The sequence below is a fragment of the Argopecten irradians genome, chromosome 9, assembly GCF_041381155.1.
Source record: "Argopecten irradians isolate NY chromosome 9, Ai_NY, whole genome shotgun sequence".
Taxonomy (NCBI): domain Eukaryota; kingdom Metazoa; phylum Mollusca; class Bivalvia; order Pectinida; family Pectinidae; genus Argopecten; species Argopecten irradians.
Window position 1 is genome coordinate 40,529,062 of NC_091142.1, and position 15,462 is coordinate 40,544,523.

Consider the following 15,462-nt stretch of genomic DNA (forward strand, 5'->3'; position numbering starts at 1 on the left):
TTTTTCATTCGTATATTTTTTCTTACATGATTTATTGATACATATCATTTTATTCTCATTTTAACAGTTTGATTGTATTCTTCTCATTTATACTTTTTCTTACTTTAATAAAACCCTATTTCAAATTTGTTATAATGCTGAAACATTCTCTCTCTGTCAGAACATATCCATTTACTCTCTATCACCCTTCCTCTATAAGTCTTCGTGTGGGTGTTAATAAAACTGATGTTAGTAAGTGAATATTGCCAAGTAATTAATATTAACATGATATTCAACAATAGAAAGATGAAAGATATATAGAAACATTTCCAGTATGAAAATATATTATTTCCAGCGACTGCGGGCCCAACCTGCATTGATAATCCAGTTTTCATACAATGAAAAAGAAAAGAATCTCCAGAATTAGCGAAATGCAGCTGGTTTTGTTTTCTTCAATGTTTAGATTGTAGGTTAAGTTTTACTTTTTATCAGTGAATTTCGTACTAAAGGTTTAAATATAGTATCTGATGGGAAAAAAAGAAAAATTTTTGGTGCTCTCGTTTCAATTTTGGTATATTATGACTATAGGAACGATAAAATACGGGTTATACAAAGATCACATTTAGACCACTTGTGGGAGCCATGTGATTGTGGCCGCGATGGCCGGGAGGTTAAGATGTCCCGACAAATTACCACTAGTGTAGATAATGGGTTCAAATCGTACGTGGAACAGTCGCTATGTACTGGTTGTAGGTACTGTATGTGGTTATTCTCCGAGAACTTTGGCTTTCCCCTTGTTTCTAAACTTACCAAGTTCATAAATGGACCTGGTTGTTAATAGACATATTGTGTGAATCAACAACTCAGGAAAAATGAAAACGAAATATTTTTGTACTAAAATACTGAACAATTTTACTGTAAATATATGTTTAAATATATACAAACATTCATGCATTCTGCTGACATGTGAACGATGGTTAATGAATAATGATGAAAGCAAGATCATTCTCTGTGGTAACGATGGCGTTGTCTGAAAACATTATCAGTTAGTATTATGTAGTATACAAAAGGATTAATAATTACAAAGTGACAATGAACATGATTATTTTTATATACAGTGTATAATTATATATTTACAATATAAATACCCACGAAACATAAGCCTCCCAATATCACATTAATTTACGTAATTTAAAAAGATCTCTATTTCTTACTACAGTTATTTATTTTACATACTCTCAATCTACGTCTTTGCACATCCTCCCTATATCACAATGTCAATTACAACTTTCCATGCATCTTTAACAATGTATGGTTTTGAGGTTACGATGTAAATAATATTTATGACACACGTCAGTATCTATATCCCTATTTATTTTTTATAAATACCCCCAGATCACCCTCGATATTCTAGGGGTTACTATAACTGCCATTATATAAACATATGGACTATGTAGTTGTAAAACTGAAGGCTCTTTATGCAGCAGCAGTTGAGGCAGGTAGTTTGTTCTGTTGATGTATATCAGTAGAATCGTATAAATGATACACAGTGTCACTTTAGGCGTCAATCTCTGTAATCGTCAAGGAAATATGTAAAGTAGGTCTGTGATTGGTCAGTTTTTTTCTCGTAAATTGCATTCAGTTTCGATATGACATAGTCTAGAGTGAATATTACTAGAGTGATAGTAACCCCTAGAGTATAAAGGATGCCCGTATACATACATACATACACATTTTCATATCACTGTTGCTTTACGGGTAAACATTTAAACTTCAATAAGCCCTTATATGCAGATTCTTTGGAATGCGTAATGACAATTAACAATTAGAAACACCAAACAAATGTAACACTGTATTAGTAAACGAAAAGTGACGCATGCCTCAATGCATTATACACATGGCGACATATGATATTTCAAATCTGACCTTTTTGGCATACGCTGTCAGTCAATGACTTATTTACATATTTGCATCCATCAATCATGTCGATTCAATAATTGAAGCTTTTTTCAACACGAGCAACCTCATATACAATGGTATTGTTTCGATTAATTGATTACCACCAGTGGCAGTATATTATAACAGAAGTTATTGCTCATGAAATTTAATATCAAATTAAAGTCATCATTATATAATATCAAATTTTGAGTACCAAACAAAGTGTGATTGATGATTATTTAACGAAAGTAGGAGACATCAAATTAATTCTTCAGATTAAAAGTAATAATCTCCTTAGTCTTGTTTAATGAGGACACGATAAAAGACTATTTTGAAAATCGACGAATAAAAGTACGCTTATACTTATACTGCAAACCAACTTATTTTCGTGTGTTATCAATTATCGCGTCTCGTAGATATCGCAAAAATTAAATGCTAATCAAATTCAAAGTTAAGTTGCCACGAAAAGTTGTTTTACAGTAAGCGATGGTGATATTCTATTCGTTGTAGCGAATTCTGTTCTTTGAAAGACATCGGATACGAATTTCAGCCAATAATATGCATTTTCGATCACTGAATCAAGACATGGCGCTAATACGCATGCCCGGAACTGGCATTATGGGACAGTTAGCCTCCCTCTACATTTAGACACTCTCGCTAGGACGGGTCACGTCATTTCCTTTCGCTGGAATCATCCTTAAGGTTAGGCAGCTCGTAGATATCTTTGGTTTCCACGCTAAAGGACGAATCTGAATTGGATACTGAATCTGTGTAAAAAAGAAAGCAATATTATAAATCAAAAATATAAAAATGTGTTTGTTTTTTTCTCATTTAAAAAAAGTGTAATTTCAATAAGAAATAGTTATTATTCCAAATGGAACGACCATGCATTTGCAAATAATATTAAAACATATGTATACATTAAAATGCCAACATATATGATAAATCTCAGGTATTTTGAAGTATTCAGCTGAGTATCTATTTTATTAGAGTTCCATAATTCTCTAGTAATCACGCGTAGTTAGCATACTATACAGAACCGTTAAATTCACAGGCGAATATTTCATAGTTTACTACATAATGCATATTTACTAAATACGAAATATATGGCATATCAGCGAAGAAACGTCAAATTTCGCGCTTTACATAATCTATTCCTATAATACAATGAACTCGTTGTTCTGACGTAAGTCAAAGAATTTCTTACTAGTTCAATGTGTAGAAAGCACAGATTTCAGTGGTTACGCGACTGAATACCAGTATATCGGAATTATTTCACCTCTTTACACTGTGTTTGATGATGCCATACATCAATAGTCATAATAAAATATTGTAATAGTGAAATATTGATAACAATCGACAATACATTTTCGGCTAAATTACTCATATTATACAGAAAAAAGTATGAATCACTTTTTAGACGGACACCTGTGCAAGATGTATCGAATGTGTTATATGATACATTAACGACGTACGACATTTCACCGTGTATCGTTTGTGTTAACGACGTACGACATTTCACCGTGTATTGTCTGATGATCATTTATCATAGTATGACGTAACGTTCCAAATTTTTCCGGATTTTTGCAGTGAATGGCAAATTGCACAAGCCAATTTGTTCAAAGATGAAGGCAGGGACAATAGGCAATAACAGGTATCATTCAACATATGTAGCACTTTTCCTAACTCTGACCCTGGCTGTTAATAGGTCGTTTAACTATTAAAACTAAACCAATACTAACTCTGGCGTCTTGCGATTTGCAATAGTAAGTAATTTTTTCTTCCATTTTTAAAGTTACAAATAAATAATTGAAATAAATTGATGATTGATGTGTACATCTATATCTTCTCAGAAACTTGTACTTTAATGATGTTGACCGTTCTCCCTTGTCAATCAACTTTAATGTGCTTCTTGACGTATGGATTATGTGTGTGTGCTAATGACGTATGGATTATGTGTATGTGCTAATGACGTATGGATTATGTGTGTGTGCTAATGACCTATGGATTATGTGTGTGTGCTAATGACGTATGGATTATGTGTGTGTCTTAATGACCCTATGGATTATGTGTATGTGCTAATGACCCTATGGATTATGTGTGTGTGCTAATGACCCTATAGATTATGTGTGTGTGCTAATGACCCTATGGATTATGTGTGTGTGCTAATGACGTATGGATTATTTGTGTGTGCTAATGACCCTATGGATTATTTGTGTGTGCTAATGACGTATGGATTATGTGTGTGTGCTAATGACGCATGGATTATGTGTGTGTGCTAATGACCCTATGGATTATTTGTGTGTGCTAATGACGTATGGATTATGTGTGTGTGCTAATGACGTATGGATTATGTGTGTGTGTGCTAATGACGTATGGATTATGTGTGTGTGCTAATGACGTATGGATTATGTGTGTGCTAATGACGTATGGATTATGTGTGTGTGCTCATGACCCTATGGATTATGTGTGTGTGCTAATGACGTATGGATTATGTGTGTGAGCTAATGACGTATGGATTATGTGTGTGTGCTAATGACGTATGGATTATGTGTGTGAGCTAATGACGTATGGATTATGTGTGTGAGCTAATGACGTATGGATTATGTGTGTGAGCTAATGACGTATGGATTATGTGTGTGAGCTAATGACCCTATGGATTATGTGTGTGTGCTAATGACCCTATGATTATAGACCTTATTATTGTGTGTGTGCTAATGACCCTATAGATTATGTGTGTGTGCTAATGACCCTATGGATTATGTGTGTGTGCTAATGACGTATGGATTATGTGTGTGTGCTAATGACGTATGGATTATGTGTGTGTGCTAATGACGTATGGATTATGTGTGTGTGCTCATGACCCTATGGATTATGTGTGTGTGCTAATGACGTATGGATTATGTGTGTGTGCTAATGACGTATGGATTATGTGTGTGTGCTAATGACGTATGGATTATGTGTGTGTGCTAATGACGTATGGATTATGTGTGTGTGCTAATGACGTATGGATTATGTGTGTGTGCTAATGACGTATGGATTATGTGTGTGTGCTAATGACGTATGGATTATGTGTGTGTGCTAATGACCCTATGGATTATGTGTGTGTGCTAATGACGTATGGATTATGTGTGTGTGCTAATGACGTATGGATTATGTGTGTGTGCTAATGACGTATGGATTATGTGTGTGTGCTAATGACGTATGGATTATGTGTGTGTGCTAATGACGTATGGATTATGTGTGTGTGCTAATGACCCTATGGATTATGTGTGTGTGCTAATGACCCTATGGATTATGTGTGTGTGCTAATGACGTATGGATTATGTGTGTGTGCTAATGACCCTATGAATTATGTTTGTGTGCTAATGACGTATGGATTATGTGTGTGTGCTAATGACCCTATGGATTATGTGTGTGTGCTAATGACCCTATGGATTATGTGTGTGTACTAATGACGTATGGATTATGTGTGTGTGCTAATGACCCTATGAATTATGTGTGTGTGCTAATGACGTATGGATTATGTGTGTGTGCTAATGACCCTATGGATTATGTGTGTGTGCTAATGACCCTATGGATTATGTGTGTGTGCTAATGACGTATGGATTATGTGTGTGTGCTAATGACGTATGGATTATGTGTGTGTGCTAATGACCCTATGGATTATGTGTGTGTGCTAATGACGTATGGATTATGTGTATGCGCTATTGACCCTATGGATGAAATATAACGTCTAACACGATAAAATCTGCTGTGGTGATGGATAACCATGGCGACCACGTTTATACAAAAAGTATAATTGATAACTTCAATATCAATCTTTAAAAGAAACAATAAAAATGTTTTCGTAGTCGCCTTAATTATGTTGAATTGAAATATAAGAGATGGTATTAAGAGCTAGATTATTGCTAAAAAATTACAATGTATCTACATTTGTGCTAATATGTAAATGAGATTGTTTTTATCATATTACGTACTATCAAACTGTGAATATGTTAAATACATTTCGTATTTGGTTTTATTAGAAAGGACAGCCATTTCAACTTTGCTATCAGCGTAAAAAACTGAAGTTTTTTTTTCGTGAAATTGACACCAAATTAAGTTTTTAGATTTCATTTACTGTTAATTTCTACCCAAACAATTCAAAAAGAAAATTCACGTTCTTGTTCCATATGTATGCTAAAACATTTGTTATGCCTTACTGTGTGACAAAATACAATACGGCAGTGGGTACATCATCCTAGAGTTTCAGCGTTCAGTTACACGTTGTAGTTTGTGAATATTGCTCTGATTTAAAAAGGAAGCCTTTTTGGTACAAACACATAATTCCTTAAGAGCATTGTTAAATGGCTTTAGAACGATTGATTAATCATTAAGTATGTTATTTAACCACTTCAATAAATTATGCAATGAGGCATTCCTTTTATGAGTGCCTTACCTTTAACTTCAACGTCGTTGTATACGACTTTCGCTTCCGCAGGTATTTTGAAGGTGGCTCTCGGCTTCTGGTCTGGGACTAACATTGCATCCAACAAATTGTCTGGTTGCATATGTTGGTTTACGAATGCCTTGAAATTATCTCCATTAGACTCGACATTCGGATCAATGGTTGTACTTTGCTGACTCTTAATATTGCCTGAAGACTGTTCCTCTGGCATTACCACGGGTTCTAGCTTTTTACCGTGATTTTGTTCGACATTAGCGTTACTCTGTCCGTTATATTCACTTCGTTGAGGGAGACCAAGAGGTGAATATGTATTAATTTCCCGTACATTATTCTGATAGGCTTCATTTTGTACTCCGTTTTGCTGATTTAAATTCAGTTGATTTAACTGAACAACGTTTTGTCGACCTTGCAGCTGTTGCAGTTGCTGAAGTCGTTGTAGCTGTTGTAGTAAAACTTGCTCGTGCTGCTGTTGTTTACGAGAATTTTCTATACGGTTCCACGCTATGTCTCCTGGTTGCAATGGAGAGCTCTGCGATAGCAGAATTACTGGCGGTTCCGTAGTCGACGGAATGGCCCAGACCGGTCCGTTAAAAACAGCTCGATCCGGGTTAATTTTCTCAGACAATTCGTAGGCAGCCTTAATATCATTATAAAGACGGAGTTTGTCTTTGGTCAAGGACGGCTCCTTAGTATTGATAAGAGCCTCTGGTGTCTGTCCGAGAGATTTCAGAGGATCACTGGTTGGATTAGGCATTTGTTTTACCCTCTCAACGAAATTCATTTCTTGGTTCAGAGGCGGACCTTGTTCTGGTTTAAGGATATCATACGGCTCCGTGCTAACGCCCTGCAGACTGTTACCTTGCCGACCGTTGTCATAAATAGTTGCCTGTTTCAGTGATGCCACACTGTTTTCATACATACTGTTAGAAATGCTGTTACTTTTGCTCACTAATGATTCCATCACAGTCTTGAGGACTAATTCATCGGGGTTAACGGTTGGTGCCATGCCTTCCACGGGGAATAACGACGACGTTTGTTTCTGGCTTGACTTCATCTCTTTAGCTTTCTTCAGCATCAACTGTTCTAACGTATACGGATCCATAAACTCAACCGTTCTCTGTTTGATTATAAAATCTTTACTTCCTTGAGAAGGCTTTGAATCTGTTATTCCGTTTTCTTTGTCAGGTTTTGGATCTGATGGTATTATTGGATGAGTCATCTTTTCGCTTGTTAATGACGAGACCCCAGCAGATTTTTGTAAAGGTGTACGTGCAGTAGGTGGATCTCTGTAGTCCTTTAGCTCCCGAAACACCTTTTCGATATCTTTGTTATCTAAAGGACTTATGTTACCAGATTTTTTCTTTTGTTGCTTTCTTTTCTTCAAAAGTTGTTCTCGTATACTTTTATATACACTTCTTTTAAGTAGTTTTGTCGATTGATTTGGATATCTAATAGACTTTAATTTGCTTTGCAACCTCTTATAATGATTTCCAAATTTATCTCCAGTTTCAACAAAGCTCAAACCTGGCGAAAGTGGATAGGATCTAGTTTGGATCTGTAATCTGTTGATGCCCTTACGAGCTGGCTTGAAACTTGACATTTTTGTCTTCATGCTATTGAGAATCAGAATGAGTTTCCAGAAAGCATGATCACTGAAGGGCGCAGGCGTTGGTGGTTGTTTCCATTGCATGGCAGACTCAAATGTCCTTGGTGCTTGAAATAATCTGGATTTGGACATACCAAAGTTCTGATTCGTTCTCGAGGTTCGGGCGCCATGTCCATGCATACAGAAACAAAGTGTGGCTGGAATAGATATTCGCGTTATTACTACAAGCTAAGTCTATGGACAAATATCTGTGTAACAATGTCAATGTCATTTGTCATTATTTAAAGATTGATATTAATTTTGACTGCGTATAATTTGAACGCAAGGTGCAATTTACATGTACATATTCGAAAGAAAAATCTCACACGATTCTTCACACATACAACTTTACCATGTTTTAATTAAAGGCATGAATATAATTCAACTTCTAGATTGAATCAGAGGTTACTCTCATTTCGAGTAATACCGTGTAATCGCATATTTTCGCAGAGATGATATTTTTCGCGATTTTTGCGGACCATTGCTGCAATCTAGATATATGATAAATACTGATTCGTGAAAGGTTGAGACATGTTTGAAACGTTCGTACCCTGAAAGGCAGATTGTTCAAATTTAAAACCTCTAAAATTTAGATTTCTTTTTTCTTGTTCTTAGAATCGTGGAAATTTTGTCAGCGAAAATAACTATCTATACCATATATCTACACAGATATAAAAAAAATGTTTTCGATTCATTAATCTATTATAGTTAAGAGATATGTCACAATGAGTTTTCAGTATTAGCAAATGAAAACGAAAAATACACAGAGATTTAATGTTAAAACGTCTTTTTTATACGGTGGCTGATTTGTGCCATTTCGTCTTTTCGTCTTTTCGCCCCGAAAAGACGAGAATTAAGAAACCTTAAATTTCGTCTTTTCGTCTTCTCGCCCCGAAAAGACGAAAATTAACAAACCTTAAATTTCTTTTTTTTCGTCTTTTCGCCCCGAAAAGACGAAAATTAACAAACCTTAATTTTCGTCTTTTCGTCTTTTCGCCCCGAAAAGACGAAAATTAGCAAACCTTAATTTTCGTCTTTTCCCCAAAAAAAGACGAAAATTAACAAACCTAATTTTCGTCTTTTCGCCCCGAAAAGACGAAAATTAACAAACCTTAATTTTCGTCTTTTCGTCTTCCGGTCCGGTGTGGAAGTCATTTTAAAATCTTTTTATCTTAATATTGACTTAATTGTTCAATATGGAAGCATCAAAGTAGTTTATGATAACAATCGATTTATTAAATATTTAACAAATTTAAATTTCGTCTTTTCGTGGCGAAAAGACGAAAAGACGAAAAGACGAGATTTTAGAAAGCGAAAAGACGAAAATTAAAGGCGCTAATTAGCGTGCTTCACTTTCGTCTTTTCGTGTTTGACTTTTCGTCTTTTCGCCGCGAAAAGACGAAATTTAAATTTGTTAATTTTCGTCTTTTCGGCGCGAAAAGACGAAAAGACGAGAATTAAGATATTTAATTTTCGTCTTTTCGGGGCGAAAAGACGAAAAGACGAAATGGCATAAATCAGCCACCGTATTTTTACATCTTGTTATTATCTATATACCTCAATGATTATATCTGTAATCTGAAAGTATGATATCACACGACATCTAATACTAGTTAAAGTTGAAAAATATAGTAACGTGACGTATCTTGATACTGTCGAAACAAATACTTATAAATAGGCAATTAAAGAAAAATACGAAGAAGTCTGCATTTGAATCGCTTATCCATATTTCTAATTATGCAATTATTAATTCATGATAATGTCACCTACCTTGTTGGAGGAAAAACACTACTATGAAGTAAATTGTTCCGGCCATGTTGATTCGGCTACTTATCCATAACACTGCTGCTGTACGAACACTCAATCACAGAATGTTAACCAGAGAAGACGAACGCACCTTTTTGTTCGGTGTTACGGCACAGCTGATGAGGTGACGCCCCTTCTTCAGTATGTCGATACGTCATCATGTCACAGGTAATCTCAGGTAAATATATTAGGTTCCTTCAGAACATGATTTGTTTATCTATATCAGAACTAATACCAGTCATTAAAGTGTACCTGTAGTAGTAATTTTAGTAATCAGAGTTTACCTCTAGTACTAATTTTAGTAATTGGAGTTTACCTGTAGTAGTAATACTAGTAATTAGAGTTTACTTGAAGTAGTAATTCTAGTAATTAGAGTTTAACTGTAGTACTAATTTTAGTAATTAGAATTTACCTTTATGAGTATTTCTAGTAATTGGAGTTTATTTGTAGTAGAAATTATACTAATGAGAGTTTACCTGTAATAGTATTTCTAGTTATTATATCTAGTTTGCCTGTAGTAGTAATTCTAGTAATTAGAGTTTACCTGTAATAGTATTTCTAGTAATTAGAGTTTACCTGTAATAGTATTTCTAGTAATTAGAGTTTACCTGTAATAGTATTTCTAGTAATTAGAGTTTACCTGTAATAGTATTTCTAGTAATTAGAGTTTACCTGTAATAGTATTTCTAGTAATTAGATCTAGTTTGCCTGTAGTAGTAATTCTAGTAATTGGAGTTTACTTGAAATAGAAATTCAAGTAATAAGAGTTTACCTGTAATAGTATTTCTAGTAATTAGAGTTTACCTGTAGTAGTAATTCTAGTAACAAAAGTTACTTGCAGAAATAATTCTAGTAATTAGAGTTTTATCTGTAGTAGTAACACTGGTAACTTCAGTTTATTATGTATAATTTCATCTATTTTAGGTATTTGATAATCATTAGATTATTGGTTGATATCTAAAAGATATCACATTATTTTATTTTACGAAATGAAATGAAACTCATAACATCTGAAACAATCACAAGGCTGCAAAGATTTCCTTTGAAGACTATAGAGAGAGCGAAGTCCAACTTCAAAGCAACTCAGTCAACCACAGCGTACCGTTATACAGCTCTATTGGTGTACATCAAAGGACTAAATTACCTGTTCTGTTGCCTCCAGTTTTACTATGAGTCCAAGGTTGTAGAGATCGTATGTGATCGGAACCCTTGGAGTATCGAGGATGTTATTTACCTACAACTGCAATAACTCTACAGTAAACATGGATATTTTCACAAGTGTTTAATTTCGCAATTAGCACCGATAAACATTTCAGTATGTTATTAATTTAACGATTAATACAACAAAAAATAACCTTTTACTACATGATTTCATACATGTATCAAACGTAACGCGCGGAAGATTTTTTTCGCGTCGGGGAAGCGTCCTTCGCGTAACTAGCGTAAATTTTCCCTCGCGTCAATTTCCACAATTACATATTGTTTTTGTTTTTTTTTTGTTAGTTATTTTTATGTTGTTGTGTTCAAATTAATTATATTTTGGAGCTAGCCCACATCTTTGACATTTTTTCCTAACTTTGACAGACGTGACATCTCTATGCAGATAAATTATACAACAACGTAATAACATATTTATCCTGTCTTCCTTGTATCGGGGAAATGATTGCAACAATCGTGATTCTGGTAATGGGACCAAGGAAGTATCTCCAGAATAGGTATGGTCAACACCTGCAAATACAAACCATCACCCTCCAAAATTAAACATTGACTATTTCACATTTATTACTTTTTTTTGCTTTTACATATAAAATAAACTAATGAGATAATTTAGAGAAATTTGTCATAATTTGCACGTGACTGATATGGATTTTTCATCGATTTTGTCGTATCCATAATGTTTCCGGCAGGATAACAGAAAATCCCTCTCATTCCGTGTGCTTTCCTACAGAAGGGTACTGTCACAGACACTGATTAGCATCGACTATTCGTTATATATTTATGATGCTAAATAGTGCGTGAGTGATTGATTATAACAAAACTGATAAAACTTAGGTAACATTTTGACTTCTTTGAATCCTAGACATTCCTCGACAATATGCTGGAAAACTTTTGTCCGTGGTATGTTTTTTTTCAATGCTAACATGCTTTAGCCAGTACCCTAGTATTACTATTTAACGTATCTCGTAATCAAAGGTTTACTCATTTTTGTTGACTTATATGATTAATAATGTTTAAAGATGCTCCACCGCTGACAAATTGTATTTTTTCACTATCAAAAACAGGAGCAGGCGATTTAGTATTTTTCTTCTGTTACAAAAGTTACTTACTTGACACCATTACTACCATTGAAAAGTTTGAGCTTCTAATTTTACTTCAAGTTAAAAATATGAAAAATAGTTACTTGCATCCCGAAAAAAATCCGTGGCACTATATTCTATATGAAATGAAGTACTGATTGCGCATGCACCAAAGGCGAAATAAATTATTTTATATTATTTTTTGTGTTAATTCGGCATGCATATATATACACGATTAAACACAAATTATTGTTCGAATGATGAATATCATTTATGCTCTGTCGGCGGTGGAGCATCTTTAACAAATTGTTTAAAATGTTAAGGTAATCCTATCATTTCTTAAAGTAGACTTGTCCGCTTATAATATGACCAAAAACATAAAACATGGATTAATCTTAGATTACAACGCGATTTCCTTGTCAATTTCTGACAAGCAGAAATTCAGTTAAAATGTTAAAATCAAAGTCTGATCAAAATGATGTTTTGATAACGAGTATTAATCAACAGGAAACATAGATCCTACATAGTAGTTGACTTAACTTTCAATAAAAAAGGAACTAATTCTACTTTGAATATTACATTTCCAATATTCAAAGTTGCAAGTACTATATATTTTATATAATTCATAATGATAGATTAAGTAATAAAAGACACAAATCACTTTGACCTATTAAACAAACCTATAAAGTATTTCTAACCTCTTAACTATCACGATTAAGCGGTATGAAAGGGTTTATATGTTAAAAAGTAAGCGAGCATTCCACAATTTTTAGATAATTTTATGCGGAATTTGTTTATGACACACATTGTGTGTACTCCATCAAAAGTATTAAGTCATGTGTAATTACATCACAGACATACATGTATCTGGTTCACAAACAGATACTTACCACAGGCTGATTTATACAATCAAGGGACTTTGACAGTGTTATAAGGTCAAATTTTCACATCCGTTTTACAGATTAAGACGGTGTGTGCAGATATTATACATTATGTTGATATCATTTGAACAACGTTTGTATATAATTCTTGTAACTATTGTATATATTGTTTATTTTATATTTATCTTGACCATTGGTGAGACGAGCTAAGTTCAACATGTAATCAAGTTTAAACAAAGTCAATAATTGTTATTATTATTATTATTATTTTGACAATTAATTTCTATTATAATGCATCAATTGAAAGGATTGAAAGGAAATTTGAAAAACAAACTGTGGCGTACTGTATAAATTCTATCTATACATGATTTTGTTTTCTGCTGCAGATGTTTTCGATGTCCGTAATTGGGGTCGGTAGCATTTTATACGATGTTGATGTTACAATAAATAAGATTTACGTAACATGTCTCCGACTCGAACTCGTTAACATGATATTTCAATTAATGTTAATTAATCAAGTGTAGCATGTTTTAGCTGATTCATCTAAACTGTTTTATATAAAGTGAATGTCCCGATTGTTGTGATCACAAACAAGGAAACATTAACATCCAAAACTGAATCTACATGTAAACTTGTAAGTTGTTCTTATCAGCTGAAATGCGCGTAATATGATTGCCATAAATATGACATTAATATAAGTCTTACACGACAAAATATCCATAAAAAGTTCACAGGTGTACTGTCATATACTGATCTATTGTTCCCTCCAAATTAATGAATTATGTACTATAATGAACTACTTTTCACTCGCTATTCTGCACCGATCTACACCTCACTACATCATTTTACTTCATCTCCCACACTAAACACAAAAAATCCCTGAAAAAACACTATTATAATTAAACAATACCTGATCATATAGAACCACAGTGATACAGATCAGACTAGACTAGACATGACCATGTCACGTCAAACCACAAAATGACATAGAATAATACAGACCAGGCGAGATAGTACCACATTCGACAGTAGCATACCGCAAACAACTTAATCATTCTAGACACCGTCAATCAACCACTATATGACACAGACCAGGTATATGGATGACCACATGAAATCTTGCCACAAACACCATACCATACCCCACCAAAGACTAGTCGACACCACGCAAGACCAAATTACACTGTTAAACCCGATCAGCACACTATACAAGCTATTTCACGAGGAACACACAGCACCATGTCACATAACACCTTGTATCAATCCGCATCGCACCGTTCCAATTACAATAACACCAAATATCGAATCAAATAGCACTACAATACAATACCACCACACTGCATGACATCACACCACTTCACAAAACAATATTTACATTTTAGTGCAGCCCTACTATGTAGCCCTTCCAAGCGCAGTTGGCATTCATCAGTCAATGAACTGTCATCCGCTTAATAATTATGACGTTATTTATCATTGTGACGTCACAATTGTCGTGTCAGCGATCACAGAAGATGACTGTTTCGTCTTTGACCATAATAAATTGTTTATTCATTATAGATGCAAAATCCCTCGGGATTCCATCAATAAAATTGTTGTCAAATGTAAATATAAGCATTGAACGTCTTTTAGTTGCATTCATAGCAACATATAATGTATATAATGCTTAAGTACATAATAATAATGTATATCATATAACACAGAATACTACACTCCAGACAATACCAAACCATACCACAACATTCACATCGCCCTTTCGCACTGTAATGGACCACACCGCAGCACAATACATTGCACTAAAATAATTAGACTAAATTAAACAATAGAAAATTATGAACTATCAATATTCCTAATTCAGTTCAAAACTTCAAAATCTCATTGTTTTAATTGTGACATATATTATGATTGTTTATGTTTGATATCAAATTGCATCAGGTGGAACGGTTAATTGATGAGTAGCATTTATAGTCGGAAAGCCTCGTGACAAATAGGCGACAATTAAGCCATAACGACAATCAACTAATATATCAAAAATATACATAAGTATCCATTGGTATCACAACGTACAAGCTCTGTTCAAAGGTATATAATCTCTATGTACTCTATATCTCTACGTTCATTGTCTACAACATGGTAATTATCATCAGTTAATTATCGGGGAACTAATTAAGCTGTAACCTTCAACGATTCATCAATCACAGCTGTAAATACAGCCATTGATTTCATCAGGACTTCAGTATGTAATATGCAATCAATGAATATTTTTGCACCTTTGTTTTTTCCCGTGTTTTTTCTAGTTGATGTACTCAGTGATTTTGAGGACTATTTCGTTTAATGGAATGTATTTATGTTTCACATACTTTTCGTCTATTTCAACATATCTTATAAAAATGAAGCTAATATTATACTATATTAGAGCAATGAAAAGGTACCGTTTATTTTTATTGTGTGTAAATTAACCGTACGTTT

The 15,462-nt window shown here is 34.0% G+C and overlaps 1 protein-coding gene across 1 annotated transcript; it reads right to left on the minus strand.

Moving 5' to 3' along the window:
• Nucleotides 1-902: 902 nt before the first annotated feature.
• Nucleotides 903-8,166, minus strand: LOC138332341 (uncharacterized). The gene is made up of 2 exons (XM_069280401.1): nucleotides 6,359-8,166; nucleotides 903-2,684 (listed from the first exon to the last, which is right to left on the minus strand). The coding sequence occupies exons 1-2, from the start codon at nucleotides 8,151-8,153 to the stop codon at nucleotides 2,590-2,592; spliced, it is 1,890 nt and encodes a 629-aa protein (XP_069136502.1). The 5' UTR covers nucleotides 8,154-8,166; the 3' UTR covers nucleotides 903-2,589.
• Between the last annotated feature and the right edge of the window lie 7,296 nt (nucleotides 8,167-15,462).